General features: G+C 47.2%; 1 protein-coding gene across 1 annotated transcript; it reads right to left on the reverse strand.

Moving 5' to 3' along the window:
* Nucleotides 1-1,901: 1,901 nt before the first annotated feature.
* On the reverse strand, nucleotides 1,902-15,370 carry TAGLN (transgelin). Its single transcript, XM_088455975.1, has 5 exons — nucleotides 15,234-15,370; nucleotides 12,742-12,936; nucleotides 11,090-11,267; nucleotides 2,320-2,422; nucleotides 1,902-2,217 (listed from the first exon to the last, which is right to left on the reverse strand). Exons 2-5 carry the CDS (start codon nucleotides 12,922-12,924, stop codon nucleotides 2,073-2,075), a joined length of 609 nt encoding a protein of 202 aa, XP_088312101.1. The 5' UTR covers nucleotides 12,925-12,936; nucleotides 15,234-15,370; the 3' UTR covers nucleotides 1,902-2,072.
* Between the last annotated feature and the right edge of the window lie 10,874 nt (nucleotides 15,371-26,244).

Below are 26,244 nucleotides of genomic sequence, written 5' to 3' on the forward strand. Positions count from 1 at the left end.
GTTTACAATATACACAAATCCTGCAACATAATCTGCACTCTCGGCTTTACACGGTGGAGTTAATTTATTTAATACTGGGAGAGGGGATTTTGGGTGTTTTGATGAAGCTGGTTATCTTGTTGTAAATTTTATTTTAAGAGCAATAAAAGGTTTTACATGAAGAACTGTCTGTTTCCTTTCTAATGAAGTGACTGAGGATAATGTATGGTAGAATGTTACATTTGTGTGTTTTATGGGTGAAACAGATCCAAACCTATTTCTGCCGCTGATTTGGCCCTGAAAATAACCCTAGACATTTTATATTCATTCCAGCTTTCCACAAATGCCCTGATAACATGATAACTCTGCTGATCATTTCAAAGACACAACAGAACACAATGAGACTGGGCCCAAAGTGGTCATCAAATGTTCTATTATAGCACAATATGTGTATAGGGATGGCAGACATTATTGTTTAATAGCGATATATTACATGGGTCATTCAGCCACCTGTCATCTGTACTAAGAGTGGTGTAGTCTGGCTACCTATAGAGATGTACGCTAATGCCGCTGCAGCTGCGAATTGATACTATGCAAATGTTGCAGACGCTTTGACATGAATTGAGACGCCCACAGTCCTAAGGTCACACAGAATGGGCGCCATGTCTACTACACAGGGGATCGCAGACGCAGCCTGTAACATGCCCCCAAAACGGTCGCGACACAGCTGCGTTTTTGCTGCCACTCCCCCCTTATCCACCAAATGCACCTGGACCTCGGTAATGCACCATGACGCATTATTTGTTGACTTAAACGCATGCGCAGTTTACCGATCGCTCACCTACCGTAAATATCGTCAAAGCGTACAAGTCTGAATCAGGCCCCTAGACCACAGACTGTGGTAAGTTGGCATATCATACTGACAGAGTAAGGGGTATATTTACTAAGGTGCGGGTTTTTAGAAGTGGACATGTTGCCCATAATAACCAATCGGATTCTAGGTATTATCTTCTAGAAGGTACTAGATAAATGATAAGTACTATCTGGTTGCTATGGGCAAAATTGATATTAGGTTGATGTGATTGCTTTACAGTGCACTGTATAGTGTATCGCTTTAAACACAAAGGGCCTAATGGAATAGGCTGCAATTTGCAAGCATTGGCTGCGCGATTTTGGCATGATAGCCGCTAGATTTAAAGCAACAGTTAGTTACAAAGGCAAAACGAGGTTGGTTTTACCTTTAAAACTAATTGTTGCTTTAAATCTTGCGGCGATCTCACTGAAATCACACTGCCGATGCCCGCAGATCACAGGCTTCTTGCATTTGGCGACAAAATCTCATATATAATTGTAGACGTGGTGTTGCTGACACAATTATTTTTTATGAAATAATTAACAATTTTAATGATTTAAAGTTTCTTTTTTTATTTTGACCAAAAAAATAAAAGTAAAAAAAATCATCTTATTTAAACATTTTAATGTTGAATTTTTTTTTATTTTTTTATTTAAGACTTAAGTAGATGAACCCTTTTACTGCTGTAGGGTAGTGTGTTTATTATGGTGCTGTTGGATAGAAAAGAGAAGGCCATGTGACATACACAGTATTCCACTAAGGTTAGAGGGATAGAAGGCATAGACCATACATGGATCATTTTGGGACGTCCGTGATTTGGGAACTACACCTTCAATGGTTGGCTGAGCAATTCTTGAGAACATGATTGTCCAGACATTAGTGTTGGGATAACCTCTACATCAGCCCAATGTGGTAGCAGAGGTGTTCACAAACCCTAATCCAGGAACGGGAGTGTTGGACAATAGGAAGTGATCCTGTTATACAGTACAGCTCTCATTCGGTAATACTGTACATTCAGCTACATGACCTGGAACGACTTTACAGGAAGGAACTTGTTTCATTATTAATCCCAAATGCTGCAGATACCTGTGATTGGCCGGGCTGTAATGGAGTACCTCCTGACATGGACATAATGGGACTAGTAATAGAGCTACTATGCGCGGTGTTTCACCCTTTCACTGCTTCATGTTGCTCAGGGACTCTTCCAGCAGTGAAGAGGTTAATCATTATTGCCTAAAGTTTAACCAATGATCTGCCTTGGGCGGCCGTAGCCCGTCATGCCAGACTGGGTGGCGCCTTGGTTGCTTCCCATCTGCAAACCAATTACATTCTTTCCTTCCTTCAGTTTATCTGCGCTGAAATCCCGCTTGTGCTCCTGGGCTTTCCTGTGGGAACAGATATAAAGTGTGGTTGAGTGATATTTATGGAATTATAGATGGTCGGGAAAGGGGTTATTAGTCTCCAGAAATGTCTCTTTTGTCACTCACTTCATGAACCAGGAAGGGTCTCCTTGGTATTGTCCATCATTTTTGGTGACTGCGATACTCCCAAGAGCCAGTATTGTCCTCTGTACAGCAGCCAGGTCCTTGCCTACAGAGAAGATGGAAACCACATAACGTGTAGGCAGCATAAGCTATGAGAAAATGATTTATTCTCATTTCAAACATTGTATTATATATTATAATAATCGGTATAAGGGATAAAAGAAAGTGCGAGCTGCAATTCTGTATGGACTCCTAGACAAATACCAATGCTTGTCACCTGCCAAATTATTAGGACATTACCATAACCAGACACATTACCGTAAATGGACATTCATGAACCATTTCACCTGGCACACAATTGTCATAAATAGCGGTGATATAGACACTGTTGAAAAGAACCCTTGGAATCATGGTTAAAAGTCTTAAGGATCTATTTACAAAGGCTTGGATGGAGATAAAGTCACAACCATTGTTATCTCTTTTTGTACGCAGTCCACAGGAAACTTTGGGGTATAGGTGATGACGTAGACATCTGGGCACCATGCAGTTAAATTTTTTCTCCCAGGATGCAACGGGACCTCCCTCTATACCCCACCACCAGACTGCAGGCTCCTCAGTTACGTAGCAAGCCAAAGGCCAGAGGAGGACAAAAGAGAGAAGAAAGTCTGGAACACTTAAGAATCACATTCTCACACAGAAGGAGACGGAAAACCGGTGACCAGAGCGAAGCCCATCTGAAGCACAGGTGTGGCAGGGCGGGCGCCCTGTGGACCTTGTAGAAAAAGATATAATAAAAGGTAAGGTCTTACCATATCTCTACTTTTCTACTTCAGGGTACATAGACTGTCCACAGGAAACCTTGGGGATGTCCCAAAGCAGTAGCTTCAAGGGCGGGGACGCTCCTGTGCAGAAAGGAGAATCTGCCACCCGAAGGAAGCATCCTGAGTGGCAAAAGTTTCAAAGGCATAATACCTCAAAAAAAGTCTGGCTAGAAGACCATGTGGCCGCCTTACAAAGCTGTACAGCCGAAGCACCACGACTAGCTGCCCATGAAGGGCCTACAGACAGTAGAATGAGCAGTAACAGAGGGCGGAACTGGATGGACCTAATAAATGTAAGCCTCAGAGATATTCATACGAAGCCATCTAGCCAAAGTTTGTTTATTGGCTGGCCATCCTCTCGTGGAAACTATAAAGAACAAACAAGGAGTCCGATTTCCGACGAAGACAACTGGTACGATCCACATAAATCCTGAGGACACGTACCACATCAAATGAGGCCTTCCCTGCCAAGAGGTCTGAGGAATTAAAGGCCGGCACAATAATTTCCTCATTAATGTGGAAACTAGAAACCACTTAGGAAGGAACCCAGAGCAAGTTCGAAGCACTGCCCTGTTCCTATGAAAAACTAAAAATGGGGAACGATGAGAGAGCCCCTAAATCAGAAACTCTTCTGGCAGAAGCAATGGCCAGAAGAAAAACAGTCTTTGCAGTAAGCCATTTGAGATCCACTTACCCCACTGGTTCAAATGGAGGGCTCTGGAGAGCCTTTAAGACAACAGCCAAATCTCAAGGTGCTACAGGACAGACAAAAGGAGGCTGGATACGAAGGACCCCTGCTGAAAAGTGCGGATGTCAGGAAGCAGAGCAATCCTTCGCTGAAACCACACTGAAAGGGGCGAGATATGGACATTCAGTGTAGCATGGCGGAGACCAAGGTCTAAACCCGCTTGCGGGAAAGCCAACACTCTGGGTATCCTAAACATCTGGGGGTCATGACTTTTTGGACGACACCATTCAAAATAGGTATGCCATACCCTGTGGTAAATTCTAGCAGAAGCAGGTTTACGTGCTCTGAGCATGGTGTTAACCACAGAGCCAGAAAAACCCTTGGACCTTTAGAGGGATGTCTCAAGAGTCACGCCATCAAAGACCGATGACCCAGATCTGGGTAGAGGCAAGGACCCTGAGACAACAGGTCCGGACATTGAGGCAACAGCCACGGAGTGTCGATGGAGAGACTCCGAAGATCTGAGTACCATGGACGTCGGGACCACGCTGGAGTCACCAGCAGGACCATGCCTCCCTCTTGATTGAACTTCCGAATTACTCGAGGAAGGAGGGAGATTGGAGGAAACAGGTACACAAATTGGAAAGTCCACTTGACTGACAGAGCGTCCACCAAGAGAGCACTGGACCTGTACTGAAGCAGCTTGTGATTTAGTCGAGAGGCCATGAGGTCCACGTCTGGAATGATCCATATGTCCACTAGGAGTTGTAACACTTCTTGGTGAAGAGACCATTCCCCTGGATGCACGTTGTGATGGCTGAGGAAGTCCGCTTCCCAATTCAGCACTCCTGGAATGAACACCGCCGATATGGCTGGTAGATGGCCTCCCGCCCATGTCAGAATGCATGACACCTTTGTCATTGCCGCCTGACTTTGAGTTCCTCCTTGACTGTTTCGATAAGCCACTGTTGTGGCACTGTCTGACTGTACTTGCATGCGTTTTCCGTGAAGCAACAGCCTGGCTTGCTGCAGAGCCCTGAAGACTGCCCGCATATATTAATTGAAAGTGCAGATTCCTCTGTGGTCCACCTTCCCTGAAAGGAGTGTGGACCTGTCACTGTGCCCCAGCCCCGAAGACTAGCATCCATCGTCAGAAGGACCCAGTCCGAGATCCCAAAAGGGACGCCCCTTGGTGAGGTGAGCCGTCTGTAGCCAGGTCAGCAACAGGCGTACCTCCAGAGAGAGTACCATCATTTCAGTCCGTATATGATGGGGAAATCCGTCCCACTTAGAGAGGATAAATAGCTGCAGAGGCCAGGAATGAAACTGGGCTTTCTCCACCATGTCGAATGTCGATACCATGGATCCCAGTAACTGCATTGCTAAGTGGACTGACACTCGGCGATTGTGAAGGCATCTGGGTACATGCGTCTGCAAAGTGGAGATCTTTTCTGCTGTCAGAAAAATCCTTTGCTGTTGTGAATCCAACAGGGCTACCAGATGGAGCATCCTCTGAGACGGAATCAGTGAGGACTTTTTCAATTCATCAACCACCCGTGTACCTGGAGCACAAATATTGTTAGCTGCAGGTGGTGGTGAAGTACCTCTGAGGACCCTGCTAGTAGCAAGTGGTCGTCCAGGTATGGTAACAGGCGGATCCCCTGCAGCTGCAGATGGGCTGCCATTACTTTTGTAAACACCCATGGTGCAGTTGCAAGGCCAAACTGCAGAGCCTGAAACTCAAAATGTTGTTGTGACACAGCGAACTGAGGAAAACATTGGTGAGCTGAAACAATTGGAATATGCAGGTATCTCCAGGTTCCATAGCCAGTATAACTGAGCATAGAGTCTCCATTCTGAACCTGGGTACCCTGAGGAATTTGTTCAGGGACCTGAGATTGAGAATAGGACGGTAAGAACCGTTTGGTTTCAGGACTAGAAAAAGGCTGGAATAATAACCCGTTCCCCTTTGGGACAACTGGACCGGTACAATGACCCCTCTCTGCAGCATGGATTGTACCACCTCTTAAATAGCCACAGCCTTGTCCGAGTTTTTCGGAAGTTCTGTGCAAAAGAATTGATGGGGAGGCCTTCTGTGGAAAGAGAGGGCATACTCCAGAGAGACTACTTCCTTCACCCAGGAATCCGTGGTGGTTTGACACCAGTACTGGGCGAATTGAAGAAGTCGGCCTCCCACCCTGGGGTCCCCCAGGAGGAGGCCCGCCCCGTCAAGCAGAGGGCTTGTCATCAGGATGGCTGGTACTCCAGGGCTGCTTCTTAGGCCTGGCAAGTTTCTTGGTGGTGGATGGCCTGGAACAGGACTGAGTTCTAGCCTTACCTGGGGCCTGATAGGTCCGAAAGGACAGAGGGCCTGATTCAGACCCACTCGCGAGCACTGAGCGCTCGCAAGCGGGTCGATGTTGCCCAAGTGCGCATGCGCATGAGGGAGCCGGCTCCGTTGTGCGCATGCGCGAGACCCGAATAACGATAGCCAAGCCGTCGTTATGGGTCTCGCACCAAAGGGGGCGTGCTGTCGATGGTGATTGACAGCACGCCCCCTTTGGTGGGTGTGTTGGGGGCGTGGCTGCCCAGACAGAGGTGTTCCCATGGGAATGCCTACCGTCTGGGGCCGGCCCCACTGACATCACTAGTGATGTCAATGGGAGTGCTTTTGGCTCTGATAAAGCCAAAAGCACTCCAGGGCTTGCGGCAGCGAGACCCTACCGCAAGGGTCTCATCACAAGCCTGGTGGTCGCGATGGTCTTGACCATCGCGACCATCATTTTGGCCACTCATTATAGCTGTGGGTGGTCACCCACAGCTATGCGAACAGCCAGGAGGCCGGTCCAAAAGGTAGGAGGGACGGCCCTGATTCAGAGAGAGCGCTCTGTCAGAGCCAGAGTCCGAACTCCCGAAGAGGCCAGAGCAGAAGGCAGACAAGCCGACTTAGCTGCTGCTAAGGTATTCACAATCTTGTCCAGATAAGGGCCAAACAAGACTTTACTGTCATAAGGCAAAAATTCCAACCCCTTCTTGGATTCTGCATCAGCTCTCCAAGAACGGAGCCACAGAGAATGGTGAGCCGTAATGGCCACCGAAAAAATCCTGGCATTTAGTAGGCCAATATCGAAAGCTGCCTCATTTATATAGGTAGCCGAATCTCTGAGATTGCCCAACAGATTCAGCTGTTCCCTGGTAGCTTTGAAACATCCTTAGCCTCTAATGCTATTAGCCCAACATTCCATGGCCCGAGCCACCCAGCAAATGCCCATAGCTGGACTCCACGCAGCCCCCAAAAGGGAATAAACAGATTTAAGGCATACCTCTACCTTCCTATCTGTAACATCCTTCAGGGACGACATGGAAGGCATAGGAAGCATTGTGCTTCTTACCAAGTGTGTGATATGGGAATCCACCACCGGAGGAGTCTCCCATTTGGAAAAATAATTCTCAGCAAAAAGGTAAGCAGAGACTAGACGCTTCTGCGGTTGATACCGCTTTCCAGGCATTTTCCAAGCTACTTCCAAGTGATTCACCAATTGGTCAGACAATGGAAATGTAGCTTCAGTAACATTTTCTTCCATGAAATATGCATACCTGGATTTAGGCGCAGGAGGCTCATCCTCAATGATCAGGGCTGCTTTTACAGCTTGTATTAGCCCTGGAATATATATTTTAGACTTTACCACCGCCGCCAGAGGAGGTAGCTCAGAGTCAGACTCCTCTAGAAGCAGTCCATCATCAGATGACACATCATCATCATCATCCCATACAGTAGATTGTGACGATAGCAAGACCCTTTTAGCTGGTCTGCTGATAGGTGCGTCCTGCTGGCGTACCTCAGTCACACCCTGCAATATAGCAGGAACTATATTAACCCACTGAGGGGCCAACACCTATGAAGGTGTAGGAGGTTGCAGCAGGTTTTGCGCTGGCAAAAGGTGCTGTTGTTGAAAACTGAACTGTGGACTCATAGGAGGGCCTGCTAACTGCCCTGCAATGTTTGTTAGTGCTTTTGCAAAGCACTCCCAGGGCGGCTCCTGCTAAACCTCAGAAGGACGCGGGGCAGTGTAACACCGGAAACATAACTCCTCAGAGGCTATGTCCCCTGCCCCTAACACTGCAGTACATTTTTTACAGAGCAGTTCACAGAGGATCAATTAATCAGAGACTGAGTCTCAACTGTGACTTGTGCCACACCCGCACCACACCTGTGCTTATGCCCCAGAATAGCAGAATAGGTACAGGGATAGCAACAAAAGAATTTTATAGTTTTTAGCAAAGAAAACAGACAGAGCTAGCATACAGTTGCAAACAAATGCAGAAAATAACAATACCTGCACTTAATGGCACTTCCTTAAGTCAACTACAGTGACTTAGCGTCTAGTAGGACAAAAGTGCTACATACACTGACCATCAACCACAGGAGAGGTATGTAGGGGGGACCCGTACTCCGCACTGCCTGTTGAGATCAACGAGACACAGCCAGGAGAATGACCGGCAAAGAACTCATGGGGAGGCAGAGCCAGAAACAGGAAGCTGTCACAGATCAAGCCAGACCACAGTGAAAAGGCATGTTCAGCAGCGGGGAGGAGCCGGCTGTTAAACAGGGAAGGCTGCCTCCCCTGGCCAGCGTTTAACCCCTTGGATGCTGGAGTGTTCTGCAGAATTCCAGTCCCAAGTCCCAGGCGGCTTAGTGTGGACGCAGGTGCCACACTTGTTGTCATCCCCAGGGTGTCCCCCCAACCTTGGTGGAAAAAGACTGCATCTTGGCACGCACCACCGCAGTGTGTGACCCTTACCTGCACCCCGTAGCATCCAGCCGCAGTCTAGGAATCCTCCAGGGTCCCTGCTAGCCAAGACCCCTGAGGCCAGCCGAGAGGCACGGATCAGTACTGGCATCTCAGCACCAGCGGGGTGATGATGCGGCTGTGTGAACTTCCACTGGACTGTTCACGCTGACCGCACTTAGAAAAAAATAAAAATTTTCAGGGCTGTTAGTAACAGCCCCACTGCAATACAGTGACCTGACTCCAGCCGGGCACCAAACGAATCTGAGGAGCCTTCGGACCGGGGTCGAGGTATAGAGGGAGGCCCTGTTGCATCCTGGGAGAGAAAATGTAACTGCATGGTGCCCAGATGTCTACATCATCACCTATACCCCAAGGTTTCCTGTGGACCCTGAAGTAGAAATAATGTTCCGATTTGGCCTTCGAAGACATCACCTCTTGGCATTCCCAGCCAGTGACCTTAGAGATGGTTGTACTAGTGTGTTCAGGAGCAATGATAAATCATATACAACCAAATAATACAATATATTGTTCGGCTGTTTGCAAAACTGCAGTGTGCATACGCTCAATTTCGCTAGTTCTGGGCTCAAAGGAAATCGTCTGGAAAGTTGGAACGATTGCCGGTCTTCTCACTGTATACGCAGACACATTGGTTTTTAGGGAAACCAGTTTCCTGTGTTTGATGGACTGAGAATTCTAAGTTTAGTTCCGATTCACTGCAGGGCTCTCAGGGGAAACGTAATTGCTATGTGTAGTCTTAGTTAAATACCGTGGAAGGATACATTAAAGCAGCCGTTTGTTAGACTATCTCTATATACTGTAAGTGATAATTAGGTCAGTTCTGCAACTACTCCTGAGTATAAAGCTCCACACACGCTACATCGTTTCAACAAACTAATGCCTAACTTTTATGTGGATTGTATGGGCTACGAGTGTGTCCACATCCGTGGATCTGGAGCTGCTTTGATATGGAGGTAACCAAGCTCCCAGTAGTAAATGTAGCGGTTATACCCTTTGTAGCTATAACCAAGGTGTGTGTGTATATGAGTGTTGTGCAAAATTCCACTCAGCCAAGTGTGAGTGGAATTTTGGACAACACTCATAAAGAGGCACCTTGGGTGTAACACAAATATATACGCTTAGGCCCTGATTCAGAGCCGGACGCTCTGACCAGAGCGCTCGCTCTGAATCAGGGCCCACCTCCATAAATATGGAGCGTCCTCCTGGACGCTCGTATAGCTGTGGGTCACCACCCACAGCATATACGAGCGTGCAGGATGATGGTCGCGATGGTCTTGACCATCGTGACCATCGCCACTGCGAGCAGAAGCCTGCGGTTGAGTTTCTCAACCGCAAGGCCAGGAGTGATTTTGGCTCTATCAGAGCCAAAATCACTCCCACTGACATCACTAGTGATGTCAGTGGGGCCGGCTTCTGACGGTAGGCGTTCCCTTGGGAACGCCTCCGTCTGGCAGGCACACCCCCGGCATGCCCACCAAAGGGGGCGTGCTGTCAATCAACATCGACAGCACGCCCCCTTTGATCAGACACTACGAGCGAAGGAAAGTCCTTCGCTCGTCGCATCTCGCACATGCGCACGACGGAGCTCCCTCCGTTGTGCGCATGCGCAGTGCAGACCATCGACCCACTTGCGAGCGGACAGCCGCTCACGAGTGGGTCTGAATCAGGGCCTTAGTTAGTAGCATACAGTTCACTGATATTTTATGAGATCAGAATGACATTTGCCTGTGTACTTAGCAGAACATGCGCACTGCAGCGATCAGTTGTAGAATGACAGCACACACAGCAATCTGGTTACATTAATATATAATCTAAATGTAAAGATACACACAGGCCTATTCACTCATGGGTTGTCAAAGTGGACAAGTAGCTACTTGGCTCTCGGGCTGTCATCACTGCAGCCTATTAGTACCATGGGAATATGACTATACATACAGGCAGATAGAATTAGAATATAGAATTATAGTATTGCTTTTGATAGGATAATTATTGAACCACCTTCTCCGTTTGTAGTCACATGTTACCTGACCCTAGCGTATGTCCTCAGCTCAGCCAATCTGAACTCTACACAATCTGATTTTATTATTTTGGTTAATTTGATTACACACAACTTTCTGTACTTTAATCAAAGTTAATCCATTTGTATGACAAAACTATAATATACGCAGTTACCTTAAGCCATCTGTCCTTTGTTAAAATAACCATTCTTATTATTACTGGCCAGAAGGCCTACTTATATATATATGCTTGCCATCGTATCCCTTTCATCCTGGACACATGATTTACACAGGTTCTGTGGCTAAATTAAAACCAGGTGAAATCCAGGCTTGAATTTAGGCAGCCATAGAATCTGTGTAATCCATGTGTGTCCCAGAGTAAAGGGATATTATGGCAAGCCTACTTATAGAGCGTGTACACCAGGATCACTGAGCTGTGGCCCACACAGACTTTACCTTCATACAGATCTACGGTTTGGAAGATGTCTGTTTTCACCACTCCGTAATTCTCAGCTGCCTTCAGGAACAGCGCCACCTGCTCCATCTGCTTGAATACCATGCTGGGAGGAGGATCAGGGATCCTCACAGGCTGCGACCCTTTGGGGTACAGGCTGTTTATCAGTTTGGAAAGGATCTGAAATAAAGGTAAAGACTGATCTTGAGAATTTCAGGATATAGTCACACAGACAGCAGGCTCTATGGATTATAGGTTATCCCCAGCCTTCTGTCTTCTATGAAAACTATGAAATTATGGTGAATTATTGCTCCTTGGAACTAATGTAACCTGGGTCTACCACTCCCAATACTTACTAGGTGTGGGCAAGTGACAAAGGGGACCATATATGATAGTATGCATGGAATGTAGTGAATATGCCGGCGGATGGCATCCCTACTGGCAGAATCCCGAAAGTAGGACCCGGGTAAGTATTCTCGTTAGCCCGGGAAAGGGAGGGGTTAGGTTTAGGGTCCCCCGGAAGGAAATGAAGGTTAGGCACCACCGGGGGAAGGTTAGGGTAAGGCACCACTAAGGGAGGGTTAGGGGAGGGAGAGGGGAAGGGTAGGTTACTTACCTTCACTTGTCGGGATTCTGTACCGTCGGACTTGCAGCGTCAGGATTTGAACCAGCAGCTAGTCAGTCACCGGTAATTCATACCCAACCCATAGGGGTAGATATGCTAAAGCTTCTACAACAGACAAGTGATGGCGTTGCCCATAGCAACTTTTATTTCTCTATTGCATTCTAGATTACATGGTAGACAGAATCTGATTGGTTACGATGGGAAACATTACCACTTGTCTGTTTTAGTAAATGTGCCCCTTAGTGTCTGCTGTGACATGCAGTAGTGTTATGCAAACGGGTTGGGTATGAAATACCGGTGGCTGATAAATCCCAACGCTGCAAGTCCGACCGTGTAATGTAGAAGGTAATGCAATGCCGCCACTTGTCTGTTTTAGAAGCTTTAGCAGATCTACCTCGATATATTAATTCACTTTCTATCTGAAATCTGTGCAGTCTCCCGTCCTCAGTATTTTGTTGTTTGGATTATATGGTAACTGGACATAAATGTTTATATATCCTGCACCCAGGATTACATGATTATAGTAAATGCTTACATGAGTTTACAATACCAGAGGTCTGGCTCTAATTCCACTATTGGTTAGATTCCACTTGTATATGCTCCTAGCCTGAGGTCGCTAAGAGACCAGCATGCCCTCACATATGTTGTGGAACATTATAAACTGCAGGATGTTATATGATGATGCAGGGAGAAACTGCTTTATGCTGAGGTTTCGGCAGCTTCTTCCGGCTTTAAACCAGAATCCCATAATAAGACAGTTTATTATTCCAGCAGGGCTGCATATTGCATCACATCCATCAGTGATTAGGAAATTTAAAGGCCCCTTTACTCAACAAGAATCTATCGTATGACAGAGCACAGTAGAGTAATAGACGACATCCCAGACCAGCATATGAAATTGTATGATAGAGAATAAAATCAGGGAACAGCATGACCCAAGGGTAGCAACACATTGGCTACACTTTACCACCCTGGATGGTCAACTTCTGTCTGACAATGGATGCAGCACAGTGGGCATCTCTGCCTCACCATTCCATTCTTCAGCCACTGCTGGAATCCATATCTTCCTTGCTCGGGTGGCTCACCCACGTCTCCGCCACACTGCAACTTAATCCATTGTAATAAGTGTGCTTCCAGCTCCTCATCGTACTTCTTCTCTATGCGAGACAGAATGTCCCGGCTCATTCCATAGGATGGTCCTTTGTTGGCCATGGCTGCTTGGACCTGGACATGTGACGAACATTAGATCATTACATAATAAAAATCATACACACTTCATCCCTGCAATGAGAAGGGGCTGCCTGTCCCTGCACAATCATCATGGTTGTCAGATCCAGGATAGCATTATCCAATGCGCCTGTGATTTCTGAGCACAGCGACTGGCCCAGACGCCATTGTCAGCTCTCTTGTGTATACTAATAACCTCTACAGCCCTAATTCCTCTCTAATGCAGCAATGCGGCACAGAATGAGATACCAGGGCACTGAGAACCTGCCAGGAAAGATATGGGCGAGCAATTGTTTTCTTAACAATAAAATAATAATGTATCAATATTATAACACAAGTGTAGACTGAGATCACAGCAACATCTGCACAACGTATATTTTCCTACAATAAAGCAAAATTTCCAGGGACATTCTGCTGCTACAGTAGGTTGGACAAGACGGGTAAACAACAAGTGGCATGACATAACACAACCATAAAAGGCACAACTGGGGTAGCACATGGATAACAGAAGGTAGGCTACATGGTGATATACAGCAGCAGGCTTGAGGGATGGAGCATACCTCTGTGCATGGGCATAACTAAGAGCTAGATCATGGCAAGTTAGGGCAGATGCATATGAGGCTAAAGGGCCCTGCTCATGACTTGCTTATAATATAATGGGGATAAGGCACCAATTTATCTGCAAAAGATTGGGTGTATATGAGAGATGGGGGAGGGGGTTAGGCGATGGTTTTCATGAATATGTGGGTCTTCAATGGTACAAGGGACAGCGTACCATCCACCCCTTGTATCATCAAATACCCACCACCTAACTCCTCCAACATCTCTGATACACATCCCCCCTCCATTCTAGAGGCAGCACAGGAGAAGTCTTTGAAGTGGAAATGAGGTGATGTTACCAGAAATGAGGTTGGATATGTATGGAGGAGAGGAGTGGCTGAGGGCTATTGTAGGTGAAGATGAGGAGTTAGGTTGGACCCTATATGGGAAAGAGCCAGTGTAGGGATGGTAGAAGTGGAGCAACAAGAGGAAGATAAATATTTCTACAGCATTATAGGTAGAAGAGGATAGTCATGGATGAAGAAAGGAGGGGGGGAGGGGGCAGTCAGGAGGAGGTTATAATAAATGAGACAAGAAATAAGATCTTGGCTCCAGGGATAGACATAAATAAAACATTGTTCTATTACAATCCCAGCATGTCATGGTCACTGATCATAGCTATAGGGCTATAATAAGATGAATTTGTTCTTTTCAACTTTGCATCTTTAGTTAAAAAGATTATACCCATAAAAAACAATAACATATTCTAGGGATGATAGGGATGATGTAGTTCACCAAAGAGAATTCTGTAATCCCAAAACAGCGTAGGCTTTACTTACTGCTGATTAGGGACATAAGCAAATTAATGTACTTTCTCATTTGGGGATGCATCAATATTCTGACATCCTACAGATCTGGTGCACAACCAGCATTCTACATGTCTGACCACCAGGAGACCTCTGACCATCTGTATCTCACTACACCTGTCTCTGAGCATTGGGGGAGGCTCAGTATTACAGATCTGGTGCACATCCAGCGTTCTACATGTCTGACTACCAGGAGACCTCTGACCATCTGTATCTCACTACACCTGTCTCTGAGCATTGGGGGAGGCTCAGTATTACAGATCTGGTGCACATCCAGGTTCTACATGTCTGACCACCAGGAGACCTCTGACCATCTGTATCTCACTACATACACCTGTCTCTGAGCATTGAGGGGGGGGGGGGGGGGCTCAATATTACAGATGATACCCAAAAGCTCGACTCACATCCTATACTTATTACAGCAGGTATCTACACTTATTACACACAGGTAACTATACTTATTACAGTAGGTAACTATACTTATTACACACATGTATCTATACTTATTACAGCAGGTATCTACACTTATTACACACAGGTAAAAATACTTATTACACACAGGTAACTATACTTATTAGATCTATTATTAGGTATCTACACTTATTACAGGTATCTAAACTAAACATCTTCTGATCATTGTATCTAAAAACAAATCGCTGCCAATTCGGAAACCCCTCAGCCCTGTCTGCTAAGAAACCCAGAGTGACTCCGCTGTAACCGCCTGTGATTCCCCAGTTGCAGGAGCTGTAAGTGCTCACACGTCTCTATTACCTGTCACTACGCGTCTACATACATACACCCTGATCTCGCCTGCGGAACAGCTGACATGGGCACCAATTTATCTGCAGCGCTCAGATGCTAAACCCCCCTCCCCAAATCCCAACTCACAGGTCGCTACTGGGCGATGGTCTCCGTCTCCAGGTTGCAGAGCACTGACTGGGAGTGGGGAAGGATGGGGAGATAAAAGTCCTGTCCTGGCTCCATGTAATGGGGAGAGTATCAGCCCACCTTCTCCCCCCTCCGCTGTCTAATCTTCCCAACTCCATATTAGGGGAAGGTCTGACCGAAATGCGGGGTTTGGGGTCTGAGCACATTCTCTGGATACCTAAAGGATGCGAGAAGGGGGCAGAGACTATGGCTGGATGGGAGGGGGGAGATCTCCCTCCAGCAGAGCCTTTTATAGACTCAATTTGGGGGCAACAGTTCCCAGATAAACCCCTTACATTTGGGGGGGGGGGGGGGGAGGGGGCTTCAGGGATAGTGGGGATGAGGCACTGCTGAAATGACATATATATATATATATTATATATATATGTATTTTATTAAAAATGAAAGCTATATAAAACATATTTTTTTAATAAAAGAAAATGTCTATGATAGTATCTGGGATGCGCTCATAAGGCCATCATTCACAATAGACAGTTATGATGTCGACATGTCAACAGCCTCAGAATGTCGACATCCTATAATTCACAGAATGGCAACATTAGTTTAGGCTGCGGGATGGGAGGGCTAAGGTAAGGCACTACGGAGGGGGGCTTAGGGTTAGGCACTAGGGGGAGAATACTCACCGGAATGACGTTCGTCAGATGTCTGCGCTGAAACGTCCGCTGCCGGGACCAGGTAAGTCACTGTTAGACCACCGATCATGTTGACATTTCAGCAATGTCCACATGAATAATGTTGACATGCTAACCATGTCGTAGTGCTGCATGTCAACATTTCATACATATAACATGATGAATGTCGACTTTGTATACCCAGTTTATCTGTGACTACAATGCAACCATGTGTGTATGGGCCCGGTGGGATTGCCAGCAGTGGCAAGTGATTACACACTTGCCGATGCCGACCAGCGATGGATGACGGTGGGTGGGGGGGAGCGGGGCCATGCTGTATTCAGCAGCATGGCATCGCTCACGGTAACCCCAGATTGGGCTGCATGTACAGCCGACTGGGGTTATCGGAAACGACCAGCGGGAGTGCGCATTGCCGGTCATTTTTCGCACTCATTAGCCAATAGTTTGAATAATTGAACGATACCGATATCGTTATCGTTCAAAATATCATCTAGTGTGTAAGCAGCTTTAGGGCTCTATTCAGCAATAGGGTCTATATTGTCCCAAGTACTTTCAGACAACATCGACACAGTATTTTTTTTTTTTTTTATTATTTTTCCCCCCAGCTATTCAGCATTAAACTTAGTAGGGACTGAAGTTGTATGAACACTCTGTGCCTGCAAAGGTCCCGAAGCTAAATGATGCCAGCAATGGGCAACAGAGCACTGCGCTTGTGCAACATCCCTATTGTGCATGTACATTGCTGTATATTTACTAAAGAGGGAGTTTTTAGAAGTGGAGATGTTGCCCATAGCAACCAATCAGATTCTACTTAACATTTAAGTAGCAACCTTCGAGAAGATAATAGCTAGAATCTGATTGGTTGCTAAGGGCAACATCTCCACTTCTAAAAACTCTCACTTTAGTAAATATAGCCTTACAGTATGCAAGACGTTTGCGCAACATGCATTTATCACATATTTTTTTGTTTATTTTTCTATTTTTTAAACATCAAAATAAAGTTACAGAAAAAAAGGGGATTTGCACTCCAGCACACTGCAGCAATATCAACAAAAATACCTGAATCCTACATAATAATAGAGATTCAGAGGCTTATACATGTGCTGTTATCATGTAGTACATTAATTTGTAATTATATGACCCAGAGTGGGTGCTGCTATTAGGTAGCATTAATTATTTTGGGGTGAGCATTTGGGCGTGGGGCCCCCAGAGTTGCTCTGGTTGGGCCTTTTTCAGGGCATCACCACTTAATTCACATATATATTTTTTCATCACTTTTATATTTGTTTGTCTATTATTTATGTAATTTTAACTCTTTCTCATTATATTAACACTTATTGATTTATCTTTACACATCTATACTTTACACTTCACTATCACCTTTTTTCGTGTGATGCCCTGGGGATGGTCCTTGGCTAGATTCTTTTGGGGTTCCCTGCGCCTCAGATGTGAACCCCATTATGTTAGGGATGCCAGTATAGAGGAGCCCTGACGCTAACTTGATGCTTATTCATATATTTGCAAATGTTCAGTATGTAACTAATACCTCTGAATTTCTATTATTATGTAGGATTCAAGTATTTTTGTTGATATTGCTGCAGTGTGCTGGAGGGAAAATCCCTTTTTTTTCCTGTAGTTCAGTGTAAACCCCGCCCTTTACAAGCACCTGTGCAATATCATTAAGCTGATGTGAGCAACCACCATACTTTTTGTTTACAGTTCTGAGAGGCATGAAAGGAGCCAGCATTGGGAGGGTGTGCTGGTCCATATAGTGCCATTTGGAGGTTTCTGGGATACCTCCTAGGTGAGTCAGCTCTCGGCTTATACATGTGCTGTTATTATGCAGTACATTCAGTTGTAATTATATGACACAGAGTGGGTGCTACTATTAGGTAGCAATAATTATTTTGGGGTGAGCATTTGGGCGTGGGGCCCCCAGAGTTGCTCTGGTTGGGCCTTTTTCAGGGCATCACCACTTAATTCACACAGATATTTTTTCATCACCTTTCTATTTGTTTGTCTATTATTTATGTAATTTTAACTCTTTCTCATTATATTAACACTTATTGATTTATCTTTACACATCACTATCACCTTTTTTCATGTGATGCCCTGGGGATGGTCCTTGGCTAGATTCTTTTGGGGTTCCCTGCGCCTCGGATGTGAACCCCATTATGTTAGGGATGCCAGTATAGAGGAGCCCTGACGCTAACCTGATGCTTAGTCATATATTTGCAAATGTACAGTATGTAACTAATACCTCTGAATTTCTATTATTATGTAGGATTCAAGTATTTTTGTTGATATTGCTGCAGTGTGCTGGAGGGAAAATCCCTTTTTTTTCTGTAGTTCAGTGTAAACCCCGCCCCTTACAAGCACCTGCGCAAAGTCATTAAGCTGATGTGAGTGACCACCATACTTTTTGTGATCAAAATAAAGTTGCATAACACTGCAAATAAAATGATATTTTTGTTATCATTTATTTATTACGTTTTCTATAGATTTTGTATATATATATATATATATATATATATATATATATATATATATATATTTATTTATTTATTTATTTACTATAACCATACACCAGGATACATTTAAATGTATACATATGTTTTAATTGCATTATCTTCTCGTTTTGCTGCATCGCGGGAATACTTAAAAAATGTGCATTATTTAAATAGAAATGTGATTGCTGAATAGAGCCCACAGTAATATAGATATGGATTTCATAGAGATGGTAGTATAGCAACAGGCAACCTGATTCACCTCAGGGACCCCACATTAAGCTTAGTCTCAGTAATAAATTAAAACAATATATTTTATGAAAAAAAAGGAAAAACCTATCTGTAATAATAACACAGTAGCCAGCATTGAAATGAATAGTACAAGCTCTAATAAACAAAAAAAAACTGGAAGCGCTGTCCCTGAGGACTTCAAAAATCAGTGTGATGATATCTAATATCAAGGTTGGAACTGAACTAATCATAGATGGACAATACCATGAACACAAAATAAAAAATATAGAAATTTAATAAGAAACACAAAAAAATTGAATGAACATACACAGAAAAAAAGAAAAATAATACAATTCAAAACCACATGGGATTAAATACACATCAATTGTAGTGATATAGTGATGATGCACAATTAGTGGCTTGAAACCAACAAATTGATATTGCAATAAAATCATAAAGAAGCTTGCTGAAAACAACTTGGAGACCTGTATCTACATAGAAAAATGCCTTGATTGGCAACTGAGTTGTAACACACTAGCAGTAAACTGCAACAAAGTTGTCAGTATATGTCAAGAGACACTGCAAGTGGTGATTATAACCACCATTGGTAACAATTTGGTCGGAAAACAGGTGTACACCTTATGCACATGAACAAATGCCGGGAGTATATCCCTGTAGCACCGCTAACAAAGTCCCGATTCTTGTCTGTATTTGGGGTCCCAATAAGATACAGGTTCAATATATGGGCAGTATCCTGACAAAAAGACACTCCGGAGCCAGTGGTAGGTGCGGCAAATGTGGAGATAACAATAATAGTAATGAGGTACCTCAGTGTCCAATGAATGTATTCCACAGCCGCCGGCCGTCCAGGATGAGGCCTTACACGAGTGCACTCGTGGCCGCCTGATGAGAGACTGTCAGAGCTCTTAGTCGATACGCGGGACAGCAATACTGCAGTGTAGGTCCCTGTGTTGGTGTTCTGGCTCCCGTCAGGCTGTAATGTAGATGGAATTATGCCACAGGGATTAGGCTGCGGACCATAGACAGCGCGTAGCCGGACACTCCTGGTTAGGCTCCGGTCAGGCTGCGGTGTATGAATGATTCACCAGCGTCACGTTCAGAGGTGCATGAACAACAAGCGGGGAATGGAATAAACAAATCTGGCAATAAGGCAGGAGGAAGCAGGGCCCATATGTGAAGGCTCTGAGGCATATGTGCTGGTCGGAATGGGTATGTAATACCGGCAGTCAGGATGCCTCCTGTCAAAATACAGACAGCAGCCTCCTGATGGTTGGTATCCCGACAGGGGCCGGATAAGTATACTTACCCTCCCCCCTTCTCCCCCTAACCCTAATTTCTTGGTGCCTAAACCTAACCCTCCACATTAGTGCCTAAACCTAACACTCCCCCCCTCCCCCTGCACAATATATCACGAAAAATTGCACTGCCATTTTCCAGGTCACTCACGCGTGTGCAGATAATATGTCCCTGGGAAAAAGGGGCAGTACCATTTTCCCAGAACCTCGTGCATGCACAGTAGATTCTGGCATTAAGCCAGAATCTAATGCGCTGACAGAGAGGAGGGGGCCCAAATGGAGGCTGCACATGGGCCCCCTCCTCTCTTAACACGCCCCTGCATCAGGAGAACATACGCCAAAAACTTAGTTACATTTATTTTTTTTTAACTACAGTTTTTTTCTCCAGAGCGGCAGCGATGGGCTGTCTGTACAGACGCCCACGCTGCCGCTCCTTCTCCCTGCTGGCGCCGCGATGCCAGTACTGAACTGGGGACCGCGGCGGGGGAAGCAAGAGTCTGTACTAGCCGGACTCTGGTTTCCCCTGGGACTGCTGACGGGAATGCTAGGGAAATCAAGGTAAGCCGCGCACCGCTGATTAGCGGCGGTGCGCGGTTTCCTTTTAAACGCAGTCCCATGCCCCCGGTCTAGGGGACAGACCGGGGGCGCTAGCGGTGGCGGCGGGCTCCCCTTCCATTGGAGGCATACCCCGCCAGACCACTAGACCACCAGGGTGAATAACGCGGCAAGCGGGATGCCGGCAACCCGGGGGTTACAGTGGCAAACGCAGGATTTCTAGAGGGGGGGTTCCAAATGCTTAGTTTTAGAGTGAGTGTGGCCAGTCCATGAAGAGGGCAGAATTAGTACTTATCCAGCTTTAATATGTTACATACAAAGTATATTGTGCATAATTCCAGCATATACAGGACCAGTGATCACAGTATGCCATTAGATGTGGCAGAAGGTCCATCCTGTCTGAGCTGAATGTTTTCTTTCAGATGTGGGCACCATTCCAGAGCATTGGAGCTAGTCCGGGAGTCTGGGGTAGGAGCAGAAGAAACTAGCACTGCCCTGGACATATATGTACATATTGGTCTCCTCATGTACTTGATAGTGTATTATTATACAGTATTAATAATTAACCCTATTGATGGTCTATAACAGTGCACCCCTAACAGTGCTTGTTTTCCACATCTCCTCGTTGGTGCACAGTTATATTTATTACTGGCTGACACATTTTAAAAGATCCACAGGTGGTGCTAATCATTTCATTTGTGATACTGAGAAGAACATGCAGCACTAGTAACATTCTATTATATTACTATCTCTATGGTGTGTGCTGGGGAGGGGGGTTTCCAAGCAGACGGTAACCCTCCCTGCGTTTGCCTATGGGTTAATTTGCTAGCCAGGGGAGGAAGCCTTCCCTGTCTAGCGGCTCCTCCCCTCAGCTCAGCGCACCTTTCAGCTAGTAGTCTGGCGTTGCTGAGCTGCAGATACTCGGCCACTCCTTCTCTGAGGTCTCCAGCAGCCATTTTCTCCAGTGGCGGCGCAGATACTCTCAAGGACCGGTCCCTCTGTGTACCTCTCCCCTGCAAAAGGACAGTGTACACAGCACTATAGCCCTCCCAGACACTGAATCTGGGCAGGTTGATTGTAGTGGAAAGGTGCAGTGAGTATATCTTCTCTGCATGGTATGTGACTTTTGCTAGTGCTGCCTGTCTGTGCTAATTTCTACTTACTGTCAGCTTATACCTATCCCTTTCCTTCTGCTACAAGCCCTACAGGTGTGCGGGGGAAGGGTATTTCTACTGACCTCACTTATATAGATCACGTATTTGTGAGGTCCGTCACATACAGTTGTGTGCTACACAGGGCCATATTGTGGGCTGTTGTCCAGCACACTGGTGAGTGCGCACATTTTCTTCCTATGTCATAACTGTATATTTAATTATATAGTCTGTCATGTCTGAGGAGGAGATTGAGCACTCCATGGCTCCAGTATTGTTCTCCTGCAGGCGCTGTTCTGCAGGAGTGGATAGGGAGGATTTGTCACAGGACGGCCTGTGCGGATGGTGCCAGGCGGTCCCTGGTACGTCTAAGCCTCCTATGTCGCAGGAGCCATCATGGGCGATGTTTTCCAGGTGCTGGTGTCCATCGCGGACTGTCTGTCGGTCCCAACTGCCGTCCCTACTAGGGCGTTGCCCCAGCCTACCATCCCCCATTCCCCGGGTGTCCCACAATTATTGCAGACTCCCCCGGGGTCTCAGCCTGTTGGTCCCTATGCGGGGTTGCCAATGTATATACAATCCACCCCTGTGGCGCAGCAGGCTGTGGTGCCGTTTCAGGCTCCTGTGGCAGCTCCTCCACCCTGGGTGGATGCGCTTTCCCACACTGTCCAAGATTTGGTGGCAGCATCTTCGGCTTTTCAGTCGATGTTGCGCAGTGACGTGCCCTCCAGGGCTTCTAAACGCACAGTTATGGCGCTGGCTGCGCATTTTTCGGACTCTGAGGGGTCCTCGGATGATGGTGAGGTGCAGGATGACTCAGCCTCAGATGCCTCAGTCCAGGAGGTAGACACTAAGTCTTCCATCAATGTGCGGGCTCTGGTTAGGGCGGTGCGGGCCATTCTTCTGATTGAGGATGAGGCACCCACTCCCAAGTCGAGGTATCCTAGTTTTAAAAAAGCTAAGGTTACTTCTGCAGCGTTCCCCTTGTCTGATCAGTTGACGGATCACATGGCGGTGGCCTGGCAGACGCCCAGTAAGCGATTCCTGCCACAGAAGCGGTTGGCACCAATTATCCGTTTCCGGAGGCGCATTGTAAGAATGGGAAACTCCGCCTGCAGTCGATTCCCATGTAACACGCCTCATCAGGAGTGCTACTTTGCCATTGCCGTCTATATCCTCGCTGAAGGATCCTACGGACAGGAAGGTGGAGACTTGTCTAAAGTCTATTTACTCTCAGGGGCGGTAGCCCGGCCGTCCATGGCCATCTCCTGGGTGGCCAAGGCCATTGTGGGTTGGGCAAACGCCTTGGAGGATACGTTTACGGATGAAGCTCCGGATGTCCAGAGGGCGTTGTTAGGACAACTGAGAGATGCCGCTTCCTACATTGGAGAAGCATCTTTGGATGCTAGCCTGCTGACCTCTAGGGTTTCGGCGGCAGCAGTGTCTGCTCGCAGATCCTTGTGGTTGAGGTCTTGGAGAGCAGATGCTGATTCAAAGAAAGGCTTGGAGGCCTTACCTTTTAATGGAGAGTTACTATTTGGTCTGGACCTGGACAAAATAGTAGATACCCTGGCAAAATCCAAGTCAGCCTTCCTCCCTTCAGCTACGACACCTGCTAAGGTCCGGAGCTCGGCCTTTCGCTCCTTTCGGGTTCAGGGCAAGGCAAAGGGTCAGTCCTTCCTGAGGCAGTCCGCAACCAAGACCGCCTCAAAGCCAAAGAAGCAAGCCTGGAGTGCTAGGCGCCCTTCTTCCAAGCAAGAAGATAAGCCTTCTGCATGATGGGATGGGCCTCCCTCTGGGGGACCCCAGAGTGGGAGGCCGACTTCTTCAATTCACCCAGTGCTGGCACAGTACCACCACGGATGCCTGGGTGCGAGAAGTGGTCTCCCATGGGTACGCCCTGTCTTTTCGGCACAGGCCGCCTCGCCAGTTTTTTTGCACGAGTCCTTCTCAGGAAAAAACCAAGGCCTTGCAGGTTCAGGAAGCCATAGAGGCCTTGCTGACAGCGGGGGTCATTATACCCGTACCACAGTCTCAACGTGGGATGGGGTATTACTCTACACTGTTTCTGGTGCAGAAACCCAATGGCTCTCATCGCCCCATCCTCAATTTGAAGTCCCTGAACAGGTTTCTCAGGGTTCCCAAATTAAGGATGGAAACTTTGCGTTCCATCATTCTGGCGATGGAACCGGGGGATTAAAAGGCTCCCCCTGGATATCCAGGATGCCTACCTCCATGTGCCTATAGCAACATTGCACCAACAGTTTCTGTGGTTTGCTATTCTCCACAACCACTACCAATTCAAGGCTCTACCCTTTGGCCTCTCCACGGCACCAAGGGTATTTACCAAGGTGATGGCGGTCATGGTGGGTCACCTTCGGAGCCAGGGGATACGGTTGCTACTGTATCTAGACGACCTCCTCTTGCTGGCAAGCTCTCCGGAGGTACTGATCCAGCATCTCCACCTGACGGTCGCTTGTCTACAGGTGCACGGGTGGTTGATCAACTGGAAGAAGTCCTCCCTCATCCCATCACAGCGGATGGTTCATTTGGGGGCCCTGCTGGACTCTCGTCAGCAACAGATTTTTCTGACTCCAGAGAAGGTCTCCTCCTTACAGCTGCGGATTCACAGTTGTCTGAGCAGTGGCAGAGTGTCGGTGCACTCAGCGATGAGAGTTTTGGGGTCCATGGTGTCGGCATTCGACATGGTGGAGTTTGCCCAGTTCCATTCCAGGCCCCTGCAGAGGCTGATTATTTTGCAATGGAACGGATTGCCACACAGGATCCGCTCTCAGATGCTGGTGTTGTCCTCGGAGGTGCGTCTGTCCCTGGCCTGGTGGCTACAGACGGCTCATCTCCTCGAGGGGCGCCCCTTTTGGATCCCGGAATGGGTTCTGCTCATGACAGATGCCAGTCTCCGGGGTTGGGGGGTGGTGACAGGGTCCTTGTCACTTCAGGGTCGTTGGTCGGCGGAGGAAGCGATTCTTCCCATCAACATCCTGGAACTGCGGGCAGTGTACAGAGCCCTGCAGTTGTCCGGCACCGCTCTTCACGGAAGGGACGTTCTGGTGCAGTCAGACAATGCCACCACGGTGGCGTACATCAATCACCAGGGAGGGACTCGCAGTCGAGCTGCAATGTCGGTGGTGTCCCGCGTCCTGGCTTGGGCAGAGCGCTATCTTCCAGCTCTCTCGGCAGTCTTCATCCCGGGAGTTCTCAATTGGGAGGCAGACTTCCTCAGCCGTTACGACGTGCATCCTGGGGAATGGTCGCTTCATCCAGAGGTATTCCAACTACTCGTGGACAAGTGGGGGCTGCCAGAGCTGGACCTGATGGCATCCAGTCACAATCACAAGCTGCCCGTGTACGGGTCAAGGACAAGGGACGCAGGCGCAAGTCTGATAGATGCGCTGTCGGTGAAATGGCTGTTTCACCTGGCTTACTTGTTCCCTCCGATATCTCTGCTGCCTCGGGTCATGCGCAAGTTCAAGCAGGATGGAGGCACACTGATCCTGGTGGCCCCAGCGTGGGCCAGAAGGCCGTGGTACGCTCCGTACCTCCTACCTCAACAGCGGGACCTGTTGTCTCAGGGGCCCTGTCTTCACCCAGATCTGGGTTGACTATCTTTGACGGCGTGGCTCTTGAGACAGCCGTCCTGAGGTCTCGGGGCTTTTCTAGCTCCGTTATTACCACCATGCTGAGGGCGCGCAAGCCTGCTTCCGCGAGAATCTACCACAGAGTTTGGCACACTTACTTTCAGTGGTGCGAGGCCAGAAAATATGATCCCCAGGTGTTCCGGGTTTCGCGTATTCTGGCTTTCCTTCAGTCGGGTTTGGATTTAGGATTACGTCTTTCCTCACTGAAGGTGCACGTGTCTGCTCTGTCGGTGTGGTTCCAGCGCAGGATTGCTGCTATGCACAACTTTTTCCAGGGTGTTTTAAGAATCCAGCATCCCTTTGTGCCACCTGTGGCCCCGTGGGATTTGGCGGTGGTTCTTCGGGCCTTACAGGGTCCTCCTTTTGAGCCCTTGGAGTCAGTGGAGCTCAAGAGGCTAACTTTTAAGACGGTTTTTCTCTTGGCAATTGCTTCTGCCAGGAGGGTTTCGGATTTGGGGGCGCTTTCAAGTCCTCCTTTTCTGGTTTTTCATCAGGACAGAGCGGTGCTTCGCACTCGTCCTGATTTCCTGCCTAAGGTGGTTTCCAGGTTCCACATTAATCAGGAAATTGTTGTACCAGCCTTTTAGTAGCCTGATCTTTCGGCTGGGGAGGCTTCCTTAGACGTTGTCCGTGCACTCCAGGTTTATGTGGACCGGACTAGTTCTGTGAGGAAGTCGGATTCTTTGTTTATCCTCTTTGGTTTTCACAAGAGGGGTTGACTCTAGCCCGTTGGCTTCGTTCTGTTATTATTGAGGCTTATATGCAGGAGGGTTTACCTGTTCCAGCCTCTGTTAAGGCTCATTCCACTCGGTCTGTGGGCCCTTCTTGGGCTGCTAGCCATGGCGCCTCTGCTGTTCAGCTGTGTAAGGCGGCCACCTGGTCTTCCATTCAGACCTTTTTGAG

This window comes from Taudactylus pleione, unplaced genomic scaffold, assembly GCF_031769625.1.
Source record: "Taudactylus pleione unplaced genomic scaffold, aTauple2 ptg000683l, whole genome shotgun sequence".
In the NCBI taxonomy this organism is placed as follows: Eukaryota; Metazoa; Chordata; class Amphibia; order Anura; family Myobatrachidae; genus Taudactylus; species Taudactylus pleione.

What these genes read in the sequence shown, in the direction of transcription:
- TAGLN (XM_088455975.1), bottom strand. Translation starts at nt 12,924, where the DNA reads ATGGCCAACAAAGGACCATCCTATGGAATGAGCCGGGACATTCTGTCT. An exon ending in AACCGTAGATCTGTATGAAG is followed by an intron (nt 2,423 to 11,089) that starts GTAAAGTCTGTG and finishes TCTTCTCTGTAG; the next exon opens with GCAAGGACCTGGCTGCTGTA. An exon ending in GACCCTTCCTGGTTCATGAA is followed by an intron (nt 2,218 to 2,319) that starts GTGAGTGACAAA and finishes CTGTTCCCACAG; the next exon opens with GAAAGCCCAGGAGCACAAGC.